Raw genomic sequence first — 18,576 nt, forward strand, 5'->3', positions numbered from 1 at the left:
ATTGTAGTAGATATATTATTTTATTGTGAAGTTTATATTATTTTATTGTGTTGAAAGTTAAAATAGATCCACTGATGCAGCATGTTTTGTAAAATGTATAGGTAAAATAGATAAAGTAACTTTTTGTGAAGCTAAAAAGCTAAATTTTTAGCTCCACTGCTGTGGATGCTCTTATATATGAGCAGAAACATTATTTCTGAAAACGTCAAATTTTATCTCCTATGTAAAGTTTTCCGAATCAATTACGTGACAATTTATAAAATTATTTATGCTTATTTTTTAGTCACATAATAATTTAATGAATTATGTAATTTAAAAAAATAATAAACACAAATGATTTAAAGAATTGTTATATAACTGTAGTTTTCAAGATCAAGAGTTAGATGGTAAGATTATACGATCCTATTAAGGGTCCGTTTGAATAATACTAAAAATTGAAAAATATTGTAACAAAATAACTTTTAAATGTGTGAAAAGTTACTGTTGACGCCTAAAATCACTGTTCATAAGCCTAAAATCATTGTTCATGGCAAATGCACAGTGACATATGCGCGTCCAGGAAAAAAAAAAAGGTTGAAACGCAGACGCACTGCGTTTTAGCCCAATCCAAACATTACCTAAGCCAAAATGACTCAGATTGCAGAAATATTGTGCATTTCTCTAGATCAAATGTAGGATTGGTAGGATCATGTAAAATTGTACTGATCCTACAATCCACCAAAAATCCAAATTTTCTTTGAGTTGGCTTAAAGAAAAAACTCAATCAACCCAATGGATAAAAATGTGTTTCTCTCTCACTAGCTCTCAAACCCAAGACATCATACTCATTATAAAAATGAGATAATATGCCTCATACTATTGAAAAAGTTACTCACTTTAAATTAAAAACTTATTCCCTAAACCCCTAAAATCAACTTAACGGCACTCACATTCTCTCCATCCTCTTCAACAGAATTTTGCTTTTAGATTTTATATTATAGTTAGCTACTTAAGCTAGTTGCCATTTGCAAATTTATTTTGGATTTTGAATTTGGAACTTAGAATTAGGAAAATATTTTCCGAATGTGTTGATGATAGTTATTTTGGCACTTGATGACTAATTAAACATTTGATGAATTTTTTGGATACATTGGGTTAAAACTTGTTTTTTATTTTTTTATACAAGATAGAATTTCTACTCTAATTTAATTTAAGTGTGTATGTGTGTGAAACTCTTTTCTGGAGACTTGAACTCCGACCCTTACCCCCCCCACATCCTATAAGCATTTATATTTATGGAGTGACCACCGCACTATGGGTTTGCGGTGGGGTTAAAACTTAAATATATTTCTTTCATGTATAGACATAACCATACGTCACACAACAGTTAATGGTATAAAGATGATATCATATTGATGAAAATTTTCTTCTCAAAAAAATATTGATGCAAATCTTTGATTTTTAATTTTTTATGGATGAATTCATACTTTATGAGATTATTAAATATACAATGCCATTACCAATGTGTTTGTTGCTCTCTCTTTTTTTAACTTCAAAAAACAACCGATTATCAATTAGAGAATTTTAAGGAAATCAGATAAATTTGAAATTTATAGAGTATTCTAAGGTGTTCTAGCATATAAGGGAAAATTGGTATAATATGAGACGAGGTTTGGGGATTTTTTTTTTTTTTTTTGGGGTATTAATATGCCCATTTCAAATTAAATGCCTTTACCTTCTTAAAAAATAGTGCAATATTACCTTTTTCGAATTTTACAACAATCAATCAAAGTAAATGGTCCAAGATTTGTAGGGCTCGTCAACCTTGTAATTTTGACCCTTGAACAGTAAGCCAATTAGTCAAGTATGAAGTATGAAACAAGAAAGGCTTTACCAAATTGAACCAATTGACAAGTTTGCCTGTTAACATAACTTTAATAAAGGAAAGGACAAGTTTGTCTTAGGGGCTTAACAAGAAGAAGCACGTTGACAAAAGTGAACTGAGCATCTAAGCACTAGTTTTGTAAGCACAAAAGCAAAAGTCAAAGGGTAGATGGGTCACTGAAAAATAAAGGAAAGCTTGGGTCCATGCAGTGGCAAATATGGAAAATTGGAGAGTGTTTGCTACGTGTGTTTTGGTGTTTGAAAAAATATATAAAAATGTATGTTAATAAATAAATAAATAAAAATACGTAAATTATTATTTAAAAAACTAAAAATATATATTTAATCAAATCTACCCATCCTTCAACTTTTGGACTTGGCGAGGGATACGTTTAACTTTGTGGCCCGTTATCAAGGGAACAGAGGAGCCACGGTGATGACTGGTGTAGTGAGTGCTTTGACAAAAAGTGGGAATTAAAAGCTCCAATTACATCAATCCCGATGGCGTTTCATGTACGGTCTTGATATTTTAACCCCATTCCATGATTGGCGGAGCCTATTATGCTCAAATTTTCTAGTGCCATAATGCCATTTAAACAATTTGTGTGGAGGGTAGAAGAAGAACGTGAGAAGTTGAGGTTGTATGCAAATTCTTTTTTTTTTGAAAGCAGGTTGTATGCAAATTCATGTGCTTGAAATTAACCATTGGATTATATGGGCATGTGTTATGGCAGAGGTGAGGCTTATGTATTGTGCATAAAAATATAGAGCCGGATACGAGACTAATAAGTAGTCCTTATAAAATATGTAATAATTTGGTGCTATTTTTATTGCACAAAAGTATATGAGGGAAGCCAAATTCTTATGATAGATTCTATAATGGTATAGTATATGAAGTTTGAACTCTAATCAACTCATTGGTTGCAACTCTACAATGGAACTCATAAATTATCAACAACAAATAATTAACCATGGGAAAAATACTCCCAATATTATAAATTTATAAAGTAATTTTTATTTACAATGGAAAGAAGGAATTGAACTTTTTATGTCTTCACTAGAAATATTAAGATGTCTCAATCATTTGAGTTATAAGGTTTTTGGCAAAATAAACACAAATTTTTTCAAGAATCTTAATCAAACTAAAATAAAGAGTATGAATTAGGCCAAAATGGCAATATACTACTGTTTGGGAAAATATGTATAGATCTATCGATGTTTACGAAAAATTTAGTAATTTACCACATTTTTTAAACTCAAGTTTATTGTAGAACTCAAGTCCTAGAAATTCAAGTTCTTTGAAAAAATAGTTTTCAAACTTGTCATATTATTTTTTATGGAATTCAAGCTTCATAAAAAATTTTCAAAATTTTTCAATGGAACTCGAGTACCATGGAAAAGCTTGAGTTTCCCAAACTTGAATTCCTAATTAGTGGTAGATCCCTAATTAGTGGTAGATTGCAAAATATTTTTAAAAACAGTGGTATTTGGTTATTTTAGCCGTATGAATTGGGAAGTCAATAAATTTGTTTGACAAGATTTTAACTCTAGAAGGAAGAACCCTTCAAATTTGTGGATGCCTTCTATGCTGACAATCAGTAATTTTGCCTCCGATTAAAAAGAAAAGGGGGAAAAAGAAAAATAGAACAAATAAATTACACGAAAGATTATGTTTTACCAAAAACAAAAAGTCCCATTCATGGGATCTTACTTTGAATTTGGGTTGATTCCTAAAACACGAGTTTCACTTTCACCGTCCTTCTGATGAAAACTTATAGCATAAATTAGACTCCGTATTCCGTAAGAAGCTACATAAAAATGCTCAATATAATTAATAGCTACATAATAAGCTAAAGTCACTTCCATTACAATAAATCTTACCTTATTTTGAACTCCGAAAAGTCAAATATTACACACTTTCAACTGGTTCAAATATTGACCCTTTAAAATATCACATTCATACGAAACTACAAAACCTACATTTGATTTTCATAAAACTAATTAACAATGTGCGTTGGCTCACTCTTTTTTTTTTTTTTTTTAAATGGGAATCAATATTATTCTCGATTTCTCGTCTTGTGAATTTGTGACAACCGAGTCTGTGCAACATTGGCCTTCCCCACTCAAACCATTCAATCTTTGTATATTAATTTAAAGTAATTTTTATTTTGAAACAAGTGATTCAATTATTATTTTTAAATTTAAAAATTTAAATATTCAAGGGAACATGATTTAAATAATTGGCTAAAATATTATTTCCTTCCTAAAAAGTCTGCATGAATTTTTTTTTTCATCCTTTAACTTTAAAATATTTGTTTTCGTTCTTATACTTTAAATTTTTTTTAATAATTTAAGAATGAAAAAAAAAATTAATTAAAGATTAATAAGTGTAACATTTGTAATAATTCAATGAAGAAAAACGAGCTTTTTTAAAACTTAGGGATCAAAAATAAAATTTATGTAAATCTTAAAAAAGAAAACAATATTTCATCCAAAATAATTTGTCTCTTAGGAAAGTTTTGATACTATTTTCATGGAAAATGAAAAAAACTGTCAAAATATTAATTGTTTTATTTTCTTTAAATGGATTATTAACTAATACCCTAAGGGCATTCATTAGTATTTTTCTAAAGAGAAAACATAAGTTTTAAGTACCGCTGCCTTTATAAACTTTCAAGAAGTTAATAAATCGGAGTAAAATAAAGAATAGGGGTATATTGAGATTTGGGAAGTCAATAAATTTGTTTGCCAAGATTTAATCTCCAGAATGAATGAAGAACCTTCAAATTTGTGGATGCCTTGTACAATGGTTTTTGGCCTATGATTTCCATCTATGCCGACAATTAATATACTAATACTGCCACCCAATTTTTTTTTTTTAAAAAGGAAGCAGAATAAGTAAAATACGCAAAAGAATAAAGATTATGTATTACAGTTTAGCAAAAGAAAAAAAAAAAAGTTCCCATTCAAGCTGAGACTGACTTTGGAATTGGGAAGACATGCATGGTATAAATTCTTTGTTTTTTTTTTTTTCTTTGGAGAAATAATTAGTATAAATTCTTTGTTGATTCCAAAAACAAGAGTTTCACCATCATATTCTGCCGAAATTTAACATAAATCGGATGCTTGATCAATTCAATTAATAGCTACATTACATAATTCGTAAAGTAACTTCCATTAAAAAATACAAAAAATATTTACCTTATTTTGAATTCATAAAGTCAAATATTACACACTTCCAACTGGTTCAAAATACTGACCCCTTAAAACATCACATCCACACGAAACTACAAAACGTACACATTTTATTTTCATTAAAAAAATAAAAATAAAAAACTTATTTAATCTTGTATCGTGAATTTGTAACTACCGAGTCAGTGTAACATTGGCCCCCCCTCAGTCAAACTAACCAATCAATATTATGCATTCTTTAATATTTTTATTTTACTGTTTCCTAATTAAAAACCGGCAACAAATTTGAAAAAATCCCAAGTTTTGATTGAGAAATAAAGTCCTGATTGGCTGGAATTACCTACAAAAAGTACAAGTACCACCTAATTTCTTTGGCATTTCAAAGACCATAACTTTATCATCATAAAATCAAAGACCCCTAGATTTGAAAATTGCTATCTATACTTGTCATAAAAAAGTTTTTAAAAGAAAGGGTCAAGTAACCGGGTTAGCAGGTGAACCGGTAAACATTCCCTACAATCAGTTATCACCCACCCCGTACACAATCACAAATTAAACACTATACATACATAAAAGCACAATCGCACTTCCCAACACTCTCTCATACTCCGTACAAATTCTCACCCAACTCTCTCTCTCTCTCTCTCACACACTTTTTTTTCTATATACATTACAGGTCCCAAATTGGAGCTTTTTTTTTTTTTGCTTTGCTCCGTCCGTAACTTACCAAAAAATCACAAAGCGACGAGTAAAAGCGCGTGAAATGTGCTGTATTTGAGCACTCGGAATCGTCGTGGTGTTGTGTTCATCATCAACTTAGTGTGTTACTGTTTGGTACCAGAACTGAGCTGACACTTGCAGATTTATTACTGTGACCCAGTTCTCTCTCTCTCTCTCTCTCACGGAATAAATGACTTTCGGGGTTGTTTGATTCTGAAAAAAACACTCTCTGTACTCTTTTCTCTCTTTCTGTGTTAGACTTGATAAAAGGTTTTCTGGATCTGAAGCCCCTCTGACCTGATTCTGAAGCTTCATTGCTTGTAAGTAAAAATAACAGCCAATATTTTTGATATGGTACTGAGTACTGACACAAATTAATTGAAACATGTGTAGTATACGGCATTTCTGTTTAATTTTCACCCACTCAATTTAAATACTCACCATACACATTCACGCACAATACTAATGATTGTTTTTGGTTACAGTTTTCAGATTTTTGAAATGGGTAAAACAACGACGAGCAGAGACTGGACTCAGATCTACGCGATCTACGGTGTGGACCAGTGGCAAACTCTACTCTTCCTGCTCTTCCATGCGCTACTCTTCACCATCCTTTCCGTACTCTACTTACTCTACTTCGACGCAATGGGCGCTTTCTTCGAGTCGTTGTTTTCCGTCACCGGCGTAACTCTCCCAGGCGGCGCAGCCAGATTCGCCGCCGGCTTCACCGGCTCCGTAACTGCTATATCCGCCGTGTGCCTCTTCTTCGCCGCCGCGAACTTCTTCTACTCGGCCGTCCCGCTCCACCACGACATGGCGCTCCGGATGGTCGGCGCGGTCAGCGACTGGTCAACGGTCAAGCACGCCCTCGACCTCGGCTGCGGCCGCGGGATCCTCCTGAACGCCGTGGCAACGCAGCTGAAGAAAGAAGGGAGTTCGGGTCGGGTCGTCGGGTTGGACCGGAACAAGACGACGACGTTGAAGACGCTACGCACCGCGAAGATCGAGGGAGTGGGAGAGTACGTGACGTGCAGAGAGGGCGACGTCCGGAGCTTGCCGTTCGGCGATAACTACTTCGACGTGGTGGTGTCGGGAGTGTTCGTGCACACGGTGGGGAAGGAGTACGGGAAGAGGACGGTGGAGGCGGCGGCGGAGAGAACCAGAGTGGTGGGTGAAGTGGTGAGAGTGTTGAAGCCAGGTGGGGTCGGAGTCGTGTGGGACCTACTTCACGTGCCGGAGTACGTGCGCCGACTCCAAGAGCTGAAAATGGAGGACATTCGGGTCTCCGAGCGGGTCACCGCTTTTATGGTCAGTAGTCACATCGTTTCGTTTCGGAAGCCCAGTCAGCACATCGTTGGCTCCGGCGAGGTCAGGCTCGAATGGCGTTGCTGACGTGGCATTGCCGATCATTACATACTTATTACTTATTATATATATATAATTATATTATCTTATAGATCATATATGAATATCCATATTATACATCAAAGAGCGAGGAAGATGCTGACGTGGAAATTATATGCTATGTTTGAAAAAAAAAAAAAAGGAAGGAAAGAAGAGAAGTGAGGTTTATACATAAGTAAAAAAAATAACGTATGTTGATACTGAAGTTTTATGTTCTGGGGAGGCGAAGCTGACCTAGATAGAGATATACTTTTTATGTCGGAAAGTATATAGGTGAAAAATGTAGTTTGTTCTACTCTTGATCGATCTATTATGGGTTATCAAATTTGAGAATTGATGCCTCTTTGAATTTGAATTTTTGTAAAAAGTTATTATGGTATAATATTATTGATATGTATATTAACCTTTGATGATGCTTAATTAGTTTTTAAATTTTGATAATTTTGTGTTTTTGGATGGATTGCGAAATGGTAACTTGATTGTTACTCCGTATGCGTTTGTCAAAATGAGAATTGATGCTACGTTTTGTTCTAGAATTTGAATCTGTAAAAAGTTATGACAAATGACAATTCATTGATAGTAACATATCCGGGGTTTTACAGAGCTGGAGTGCATTGACAAAACTGTTGTGAAAAATTTCACTAAATTAATTTAAATTTTTTCAAAAGGAAAAAAAAATCCAAGAAAGGTATAATAAAATATGGCAGGTTTGGTTAAATAGCACTGATTTATGTCTATGATGGGCTATAATAACAACGGACGAAGGTGTTAGATTTTGGGTTTTGAAGCATAAAGATTTTGGGTTTTGAAGCATAAATAAAATTGTCGCTGTCTAGTTTCCTTTTGGTGTTCATTTGGCTCCATGTGGTGTTGCTCCTTGCTAAAAGTATAAACCAAACAGTGATGATATTTGAAAAGATAGTGATATATATAGGTGGGTGGGATACAACTATGTGGAGGCAGTGAGCTGATAGAGTTGATGTAGGGCATGGTTTTTGTCACGTCTTTATCCTGTATTTTTTTTATCCTGATATATGCCTATATGCAAAATGCTGAGTTGCAATGTGGAAAAATGAGTTACTGTAAGATAAGATAAGATATTCTTTTTTTTTTAATTTTTTAAGATGTTCTAATACAGGGTCACGGTGTAAATTTAGTCAAAAATGTCGACGGTTGGAGATTACTTGCATTAATCTTAGATGATAAGACATTTATTAGCTGGAATATTTTTTGTTCTTTATTAAAAAAATTTGATTTTTGTTTTCCTCGATTAATTTTAAAAAAAAAATAAGTTACGTAAAGTCATAAACTGGTAAAAGTATTATAAGCTATCATTTTAAACTTTAAAAAAAAACACTCAGGTAATGTAAAAAAAAAAAAAAACTCATAAGTAAATATATGAACATTCTAGATTTCTAGGAATTCAAATTCCTACTGTCACGCATTGTCCCGTACTTTAAAGAATGAAAGTGTATTTTTTTTTTAATTTTTTATAAAGAAATCATTTTGATAGTTGAAATAATACTTTATAAAGTATTAATTGATGTACAAATAAATGAAATTATTCAATGTACTTAGTATGTTACCCAATTTTTTCACATAAGAGTAGGTCACACTTGTGTATCTCATCATAGTGGTCTAAGGTTATATAGATGGTATTGGTACGTTAATTCTTTATATAAGAATACTTATTAATAAATAAAAAAATTGAAGCAAAAACTTCAAAAGACAAAAGCATATTTAATAACACATACAATAAAAAATATAAAAATAATTGTACACTTGAATTAGTGCAAATAATTAAATATTTTTTAACTCATTTAAGTAACTGGTTTATATTTTTTATCATCCACTTTTTTTAATAACATGCTATATAATTGAAGTTACTTAGTAGTATTATCCATAGGATGTGATATAATTTTTACAAAATATTTCAAAATGCAAAAAAATTTTGAACTGTGGAAGGCATAGACAAAAGTAAGTAAAGGTCAAATAGTATAAATTTTGGAAGGCATACGTTTAAAGTAGCATGTGCTACTTTACAAAAGACATCATCATGATCTTTAATGAATTTACAATATCCAATTACTGATTTTGGACCACTTGGGGTTTGAATTTGTTCATCACTTCACTTACTGATGGCTTTGCTTGCTTGGATACCATGTAAAGAAAATAATAATAATAATAATAATAATAAATTACCTGAAATCTTTTACTTTGGTTTTTCTGATAATTAAATGGAGGTTCAATTAGCTAAAGAAACGAAGAAAAAGTGTCCACGTGAAGGGAAGGTAATCATAATTAGAGTTGCACATTAAACGAAGCACTTTAAGATTTAACAAAACAAGAATTTGAGAATCTTCTTCTTTAATCCATAGGGGAATACTATGATTCCATCGAATTTTTATCTTTGATATTCCATTCATCAGTTAGAAAATTCTGAAAATCTGCAGTTAGCGCTGCATATATAAAAAGTTAATTAAATAAATACTTAACGATCGAGGTCCATCGATCCCTCATGGCATGATGGTTTGTTCTGAAACTTATTAATTGCACCACGTGCCTATCCATCTCGACCTGTACAAGCATAATAAAAGTCCAACTTTCTTTAGGAAATTGGAACCCACTCTTTTTAGGCTATATATATATATATATATATATATATATATATATATATATATATACTTTACTGTTTTTGTCCTAAGTTCACCACTATTAAATTTCTGGGCTGGATTGGAAAAATCTTATGTTTGTTCATTCAGTTCAGAACTAATTTATATTTAAGTTTGTAACTTAATCAAGCTTCTCCTTTTTGTTCAGGAGAAAGATGATGAAGCATCAAGCATGAGGATGAATTTATCATGGCTTTCAATTGAATTTAAAAGTTAAAACCCTTAGTTTTCTAAACATGCCCAGATGGATAATGATATTTTTTTTGTAAGAGGCAAAAAGTATGAGAGGGGTCAATTTGATTGTACATTTATCAACTTAATCTCTCGTAATTTCTGTTGTTTAGATAAATTTGCTTCAATGTAGCATCAATACCAAGTCTCCAATTTTTAATTTTTAATTTTTTATTATTACCGAGTTTTGTAAGTTATAACTCATCTGGTGCCAACACACCGATTGGTTCAGGGGTAAGGAGGTTGTGGCCCTACTTGTCACAATTGGATTCAAATTACCTCCATAGCCGATCGTTGGTGGACGTCCACACCTGTGCACCGTGCCTTGGAGGCTTGCGTAGCCTACACTGATTGCACTTTCTGATATTTTTAATAGATCAAAATCTAAATTTTTACCTCTTTCATTGTTTTAATTATCAAATTATATTTGTGAAATTGTCAAAGAAAAACTACAATTTCAGTGACATTTCTTTTCTCCAAGTTGAAGATTCACTTGTGCTATCCTTGGGTCTTGAACGACCCTTGAAAGTGAAAAACAATCCAAAGATAAATTCTTAAAAAAAAAAAAAAAAAAAAAAATCGGTTTTATGAATAAAATTGATTTTCCAATAGAGACCTTTTGTTCCCTCAAGCCTAGTCAGCATCTAATGGAACCGAAGGGCGGTGAAACTCTGTCGGAGATGCTCATTTGGCCACAAATTAGTACTAAAGAAAAAACAAAAACAAAAGATCGATGCCTATCAAGGACAAAAATGAAAGTGAGGGAAAATTATACATAATACTAAAAATGTTGCTGTTTTAAGGTTCTCGAATCTCGGGAGGCAATAGCCAAACTAGACACTTTGTTGGAAATTTAAGTATAGTTGCGAATTGATCGATGCCTAACTCTATCCCAAAATATGAGAGTTTGTCAGAATTATGGAATTTTAAGTTGATTTTAGAGTTTCCATAACTTATCTATAGCTATGAGTTTGTTTGATCATAGAAAATTTCCAGGATGATTGGCACAATATGTCACTAAAGAGTGGTAGAATTTGAATCCCAGTCACATACCATTAAGCATAGCATTGTTTATTAGTTTAAATAATTTTGAGGTTGCACGTCTTGAAGAAAAGACAATACCAATAATATATGAAAAGAAAGTGATATTTTTGGCAAGAAGCAACTTAATTTGTGGAAGCTGTGAGCTTGATAGAGTTGATGTAGGGTTGGGTTGGGTTGCTATCAAGTCGCCATCTAGAAGTTGAAACTTGAAAATGTTGAATGGGAAAGTTGTTAGGTTGAATATCACAACATGTGAATTTTTTATAGGGAAGAAAAACAATTTTGGTTCAGGGTTGTGAAAATTCACTGTATAATAATTGCTTTAAAAAATATATATATGAAACTGATAATTCTTCCTTAGGAGTTAGGAGACATTATCATCAAAGTATTGCTTACACTTGGTGAACTTGCAACTATTACAAGTTAGGAAAATACCTAAGTTATCACTACTCTCTTATTGTTGCTCATGTTTAAGAAATCTCACTTTCAACATCATTTACTATATGGACAATGTTTGCTGTATACATTGTGTGCATTTACACTGTTCAAAGTAACTAAAATTGTGACTTTAAATCACATTTTTAGACTTGAAAACATGGTTTAAAGTATGAAAATGTGACTTAAAATAATGTTTTCAGTTTATATTTTTTTAGTGTGTAAATGCACGCATGTGTGCAATAAAATTTTCCCTTAATGTATTATATTTTAAATAAAAAGATACAAGTTTCTAAAACTATCATTTTTAACTTAAACTCTAGTGAAGAGGGTATTGACTTTTCAATTAAAATAACTATTACTTTAAGAAATTTATTTATTAAGTTTCTAAAGAAGACTATATATTGGTATATCACAAAATTAAATAAAGGAATAATGATTTGGGACAAAGAGAATATTAATTTTACTATAAAAATTTCTAAAAATTAAGGTTGTAATGGATGTGGTGCCCCCATCATTAACACAATAAATAAAATTTTGAATTACCTTTTTGTTTTGTATTTAAATCTTGGTAAATTAATTTGAAAAGATTATTTTGTAAAATTTGCTATATCCATAACATTACTCTACTATTTAATATATACTGTAAGCCTAAATAATGGATTTACATTTTTTTTGTTGAGAATTTATAGATTTTAGAAAATTTTAGATAGGAATGTAAACATTAAACATTTATATACATACACACACTAGACTCATCATCTGTTCTTGCAATAAGACTTTTATATTATTTTATTTTAGGTTTAGTGAAATAACATTTAAAAGTGAAATAGAGATAATATCTTAATTTTTAGGATTTTGATAAAGATAAATGATATGTCCACAATATTTTCACAACAAATCCTAAGTGACAGGTTGTTATTGTTGGGGCAAAAAAGTAATCTAAGTGTTAGGTTCAAATTTAAACTAATAATAACTAACCACCTGTGATTTGTTATCAAAATGTTGTAAAAATATTGTAGAAGTGACATCTCTCATTTGATAAAAGTTTAAAAGCCTAAAAGTTAGGAGCTTTTTAAAAAATAGTAAATTACTCTTTTACCCAGTTTGTGTTTTTAAATTTAAAATTATTCAACTAAAAGATATGAATACTTTAGAGAGTTTAAGAATTTGTGTGAGGATATTTTAATTTGCAAAATGTTGAAAACCAAACACATAATTCTCTTATTAATAGTATAGATAGATACATGATATAATTTTAATCTATGGTTTATCATTAGACCAAGACACAGTTGGTTTATGGTGTAGGCATAGATTAAATTTCAAGTCTCTTATTCAATGACAAAAAATTTTATCGGTTGAATTATCCGAATCCCACATGTGAACATTAATCCATAGCAGTCCCAAAATCATGTGAACATTAAAAACACAAAAGTACATTCAGTGATAATCATGTCGTGGACTACAAATTTTTCATATGCACGTCAAGTTTATTGTTAAAGTATTGTCTTATTTTTCCTTTTTTATTGGACAGATCATGTCATATAGAATTTTATTTTCTTAAGATGCAATTTTGTAGAGACTGGTATCAACGAGGGTCAAATTGATGGTATAGTCTGGTCATTATCTAGTCGCCATCCAGATCATTGACAGTGCAACGAACACTACGTATGGCCTGTTTGGGAGTTTAGAGAGGGAGGAGAGTAGAGGGGAGGGGAGTAGTGGGGAGGAGAGTAGAGGAGAATGATTACCCTCCACCTTGTTTGGATGTTTTTATAATTAGTAAGGAGGAAGGGAGTAATTAGCCCTTCCCCTTGTTTTTAACATTGTAATTTTATAAATATAATAAGGGTAAATTAGGTAATTTACTTTATAAATAATTTTATGTGTTCTACTCTCCCTCCAAATCTCTCCAATTTGGGGGAATTAAAAATGAGGGGGTTGGAGGTAGTTGAAACCCCTCCAAATCCCTCCCCCTCCTTCCTTAAAAAACTCCCAAACAAGGTAATTGAATTACTCCCCTTCCCTCTACTCTACTCCCCCTCCTTTTTTAAACATCCAAACATGCCAGTAGTGAGCAGTAGTGACCATGAAAATGCTTTTACTGATAAAAAGAAAAAAGATTGCAGATTCTCTCTGGTTTTTAAATTGGACTTACCTTTCATGAGTATAATGAAATATCAGTTTGGCTTTATGCTCAACCATATGTACTGCAATTTCTGATAAGAAAAAGAGAGAGAATATCAATATAGCCCATTAGTGCCACTGTGCATTGGCTAGGAACTATCCCCTACTTCTATCCCCGACTTTTCTTCTTCTTTTATATTTTTTTTATGAGAAGACTATGAATTTTATTCAGATTAATAAACAGCAATTACATCGTCGAGAAGAGTTTGTTCTAAGAAACAATGACTCTCTTCCATCTAAGCATAAAAATTATCAATGCCTAAAACATTTTTTGCTAAGAGATATGTAGGTCTATCCTCCACTTACTTAGTTCTCTCTATACAACACTTTGGTTGTTGGCAAACTGTTTGTTTTTTTTGGGCTTAAACGTATCTATAGAACCCAAATTGCTAGCAAAGAAGATTGATACAGCATCCTTATCTTAAAATGCTTACTAGCAAGGCAAGTAGAGGCACTATTTTGTTAGGTTAAGCATAGTGAAAATCTTTCTACCAGACCAATAAAATAACATGGCATTGGTTTTTGTTCCATGAAAATAAGAGCAGTGAACTTCAACAAGTAATCATACATAAAACAGCAAGAAGTAAAAGATAATTTAGTATGATAATGTCTACCCCAAGTCATAAATAAATAATATGAGTATATGACCATATAGTGAAATAGCAATATTATATGGATAGCTTTGTGGTTTTTTGTTTTTTTGGGCCGGCAGAAAGTAGACAGCTTTGTGATATTCGAAATAACTGGAATCAAATCTTCTTTGGCTTTATATGTGACAATTCTTTTTTTTAAAATGAAGTAATGTTGTGGTAAGAGTAAGACTCAAGTACATTTACAACTGTGACAAAAAGGTCATACAACTGCCGCAAAAAGTGGAAGTAGAAAAACTTGGCAATGGGTGGAAGACACCCCACCCATAATAGCTGATCAAGTGCTTAATGATGTAATTTGTATGAACTCAATTTAGTTTTAATGAAATCCTTTGTTGAGAATAAAAAAAAAAGCTTGTCAATGACGGAACCATGATTCATGCTATCAAAATCTTCAATCTTTATAAACAATTTAGGATATAGAATAATTGTCAATTATTTTCATAACTTTTAAAGGTGATTAGTTGTGATTAATGTATAATAAAATTAGTGTCAGTAATGAACCTATATAACAGTAAAGTTCCTTCAATTACAGCTTATCATCTTATTACGTGGTAAAAAATGTTGTATCTCTAACATAACTACTTGAGAAAACCATCTATAAGAACAAGCCTACCTAACATTAGGTTGTCTTCACAATTGCTTAATTTTCTTTACTACCAATGGCTGATATTGACAGGTTTTCTATGACAGGGATGTAAATTAGTAAGTTCCCCAAGATTAATTTCTTGCTGATCTGTAGAAAAGGCAGGCAATTTGATTTCTTTTTTCTTTGGTTATGAACTGGATGAGCTTCTTAATTTAACGAGTTGGAAAGCATTGGATTTGCATTTCATAGTAGCTAGCATAAGTAATATTTTGACAAATAGAGCTTCAATTGAAATCCAGAAATGTAGAACTTTTTTAATCAGTTCTTATATATGATGTTGGACTTTGGAGACAAGGTGGACTATTTCATTAACTGTCTGGTTAAAAATCTTAATTGGAATTTTATTGGGGCGGCGATAATATAAGAAGTTTAAAACTCGGGTAAAAAAAAAAGGTCCCACCGAGATTTGAACTCGGGTTACTGGATTCAGAGTCCAATGTCCTGACCACTAGACCATGGGACCCTTGTTGTCTGAAGAGCTTCACATATTATATTTAACCCTTAATATCATGTAACCAGACACGAGCCAATCCTGAGATAAAGCTAGAAAGATAACTCAAATGGGAGGATTTTTTTTTCATCTAATTGGGAAATAATAAAATTTAATTTTATAATGAAGATTTAATTTTCAAAAATCTAATTTAATATAAAGCGAAAAATAATAGAAATATTATTTCCTCTTATCTCCTTGTATGAAGACAATGTAAAGATAATAAAAGGAATATATATATATATATATATATATATATATATATATATTAAAAAGAAAAAAAAAAACATCAAATATCATAGTTCAAGTATAAAATTTAATAAAAAGAAATGATTTTTTTTTTTAAAATGAGGTTTACTTTATCTTGGATATAAGACGATACATGGTTAAATAAAGTTGCAATCTAATTTTTTTAATTTTGATTTTGGTGTTAAAATTGAAATAAAGACTATATTGTGTGTGGCTATGTGGAAGTTAGGTTGCTAGTGTTGATAATGTACCACATAAGATACTGGTTTACAAATATTAAAGTCTTTGTTAGAGAAAATTAATCATCATTGATGATTTGGCACATTTATAATAATTGCTTTACCCAAAGTTTTTAGGATTTTAATTGAGTTGAGTTTCTATTGATCTAATATTTTGGAGACCTTGTTAGAGGTGGGAAAAATAATACAAAATCATTTTTTATTTTATATAAAAAATCTAATTATAATCATAAAATTTGGAACCTTTTTTATAATAGGGGGTGAGGCCTTCTTATAAAGGGGTGGCTCGGATGGAGCTTTTTGCAATAGAAGCCTTGGGCCAACGTTTACAACGATATCAATTTAGAGGCCTTGGGCCAGCATTTACAACAATATCAATTTATCCCATCCGTCATCATTTGTTCAAATCTTAATGTTAACCACTTCACCCACTCAAAAGTGATGTTGTTTCGGATAGAAAAATAGGAAACAAAAAAAGACATCGTTTTTAGTTAATTAACTACTAGCATTGAAGAATACTGGCAAAAGGTTTTCATTGAAATCAGTCTCATAGTATAGAGTGTAAATGGTTAGTTTTCGTACTTAGGGAACCAATTTAAAAGAGACCCCAAACTTTAGAGGATTTAAAATGCATTTTAATCTTTAAAAATTTCTCAAATTGAAAATTTATTAACTTTCGTTGAGAAAATTGAAAATTTAAAAACTTTCGTTCACTTTGAAACAACTTTTGCTACATTACTAATGTAGTCATTAAAATAAGCCGGTACATGTCTTTTTTTTTTTTTTTTGAGAAAAGCCAGGACATGTCTTAAATATGCGGTTCCTACTAGAACAAATACAAATAGCAGAAGTAACATGTACTATTTAATATGAAGTACTATAGTGAGTTTCCAATAGCCAGTAGAATATAATCAGTTTTGTTCATCCAAATCCAAGTTAATTTTATACAACAAATGTACACAATATTTTTCTCTAACAGATCGGATCCACAATTCTAACTCTTTGAAACTATTTTCATGTAGAAACTCGAAACTCATTTCTCATTATATTTACCAAATTAAGCCAACATGAATTGAATATAAGCGATTAAAATTACTAAATCCCTCTAATTCTGTAATCCAAGTCCATTGTTTTCCAAAATGTACTCCAACTTTCTAATCTATATATTACTAAAAGCTGAAATGTAGCGTTTAATGTTGCTGCTCTCACGTTACGCCACATCAGTTGCCACGTCATTTAAAAAAAAAATTGTCCTACAATTTTAAAATGGTTTTTACAATTTTCAGTCCTATAAATGCAGTCCACTTCTTATTTATTTACTTCCACTATCAACCTATAATAAATCTAGCCCACTATTTATCCATTTACTTCCACTATCACCCTATAATAAATTTGTATAATTAATCTAGCCCAACCCAAAGCCTTTTCAATTCAATTTTAGGGTTTTGTGTGAGCCTTTTCAGCTTAAAGGAAGAAAAAAAAAAAAAAAAAAAAAACTGTTGAAGCCTTTTAAGCTCTAGGGGTTTTTTTTCTTTCCAATTTTCCTATAATTGTTTTTAACATTTATTTTTTTAATATTTACACTTCTCCAACTTTTCGCTCTCCCTTATCATCATCTCCCCACTATTTCTTCAATCTTTCTCACTCTCTTACCTTTTCATTTCCCCACTACCCTCTACATTAATATCATTCTTCCACTTTTCCTTCATCTTCCTTTATTTTTGTCTCTTCTTATTCACACCCTCTTACTATAAATTTGTCACTATCTCTTCTATTCTATGCATAGTTTTCCCTCACAAAAAAATGGTCCTCTCTCTCTCTCTCTCTCTCTAAATTTTTTGGTGGATTTTTATTTTTAATTTATTTTTTGCATCTCTACTTTAGGTTGATAACTTTTTATATTCTTTAAAACTCTATTTTGGGTTAATGCAATTTAGTTTTTTTTTTTAAATTGTTGTTTTTTTTTTCTTTTTTTTTATTCTCTTTGATTGTTAAATGTTATCCTATTGCATTCTAAAGAATTAAATATAGCATATAAAGATATAATATTATTCTATTAGATAACATGATTTGGATAATTTGGTATTTATTTTGTTACATAGCATGATTTTTTTATAGTGCTCAGTTTAGATGTTAAACTATGAGACTTTACTAATTTTTGTTTATTTTCTAATCCTTTGTGGTGGATAAGGTACTCTTAATAGTTGTATTAGAAGTACTCTATAATGTCATTCATTTAAAGAAAAACAAAGGTTAGCCAAATGAAAATAATCGGATAGGTGACAAATTTTAACTTTTGCAATTTTATTTTATTTATTATTATTTTATAACAATGCATGTATAGAAATTTAATTCTTAGATTTTGCTAATAATTGTTTATTTGATAATATGATTTGGGTGGCCGAAATTATAATTTCTACAAAGAAAATAACCTTAATAGATTGTCAAAAACAAAATTTTATCCTAATATTGGTTCAATTAATCATTGTTAAGTTTTTTTTTATTTTTTTACTTTGCGTTTTTTTGGTGTTTTGGATTGTTCCTATATTAC

At 31.1% G+C, this 18,576-nt stretch overlaps 1 protein-coding gene and 1 non-coding gene across 2 annotated transcripts; one reads left to right on the forward strand and one right to left on the reverse strand.

Moving 5' to 3' along the window:
- Positions 1–5,638: 5,638 nt before the first annotated feature.
- On the forward strand, positions 5,639–7,589 carry LOC142641638 (sterol 24-C-methyltransferase erg6-like). Its single transcript, XM_075816115.1, has 2 exons — positions 5,639–6,095; positions 6,261–7,589. The coding sequence occupies exon 2, from the start codon at positions 6,277–6,279 to the stop codon at positions 7,165–7,167; it is 891 nt and encodes a 296-aa protein (XP_075672230.1). The 5' UTR covers positions 5,639–6,095; positions 6,261–6,276; the 3' UTR covers positions 7,168–7,589.
- Positions 7,590–15,438: 7,849 nt separating this feature from the next.
- Positions 15,439–15,510, reverse strand: TRNAQ-CUG (transfer RNA glutamine (anticodon CUG)). Its single transcript has one exon. It is a non-coding gene; the product is annotated as a tRNA-Gln (tRNA).
- Positions 15,511–18,576: the final 3,066 nt, after the last annotated feature.

This window comes from Castanea sativa, chromosome 6, assembly GCF_040712315.1.
Source record: "Castanea sativa cultivar Marrone di Chiusa Pesio chromosome 6, ASM4071231v1".
Lineage (NCBI taxonomy): Eukaryota > Viridiplantae > Streptophyta > Magnoliopsida > Fagales > Fagaceae > Castanea > Castanea sativa.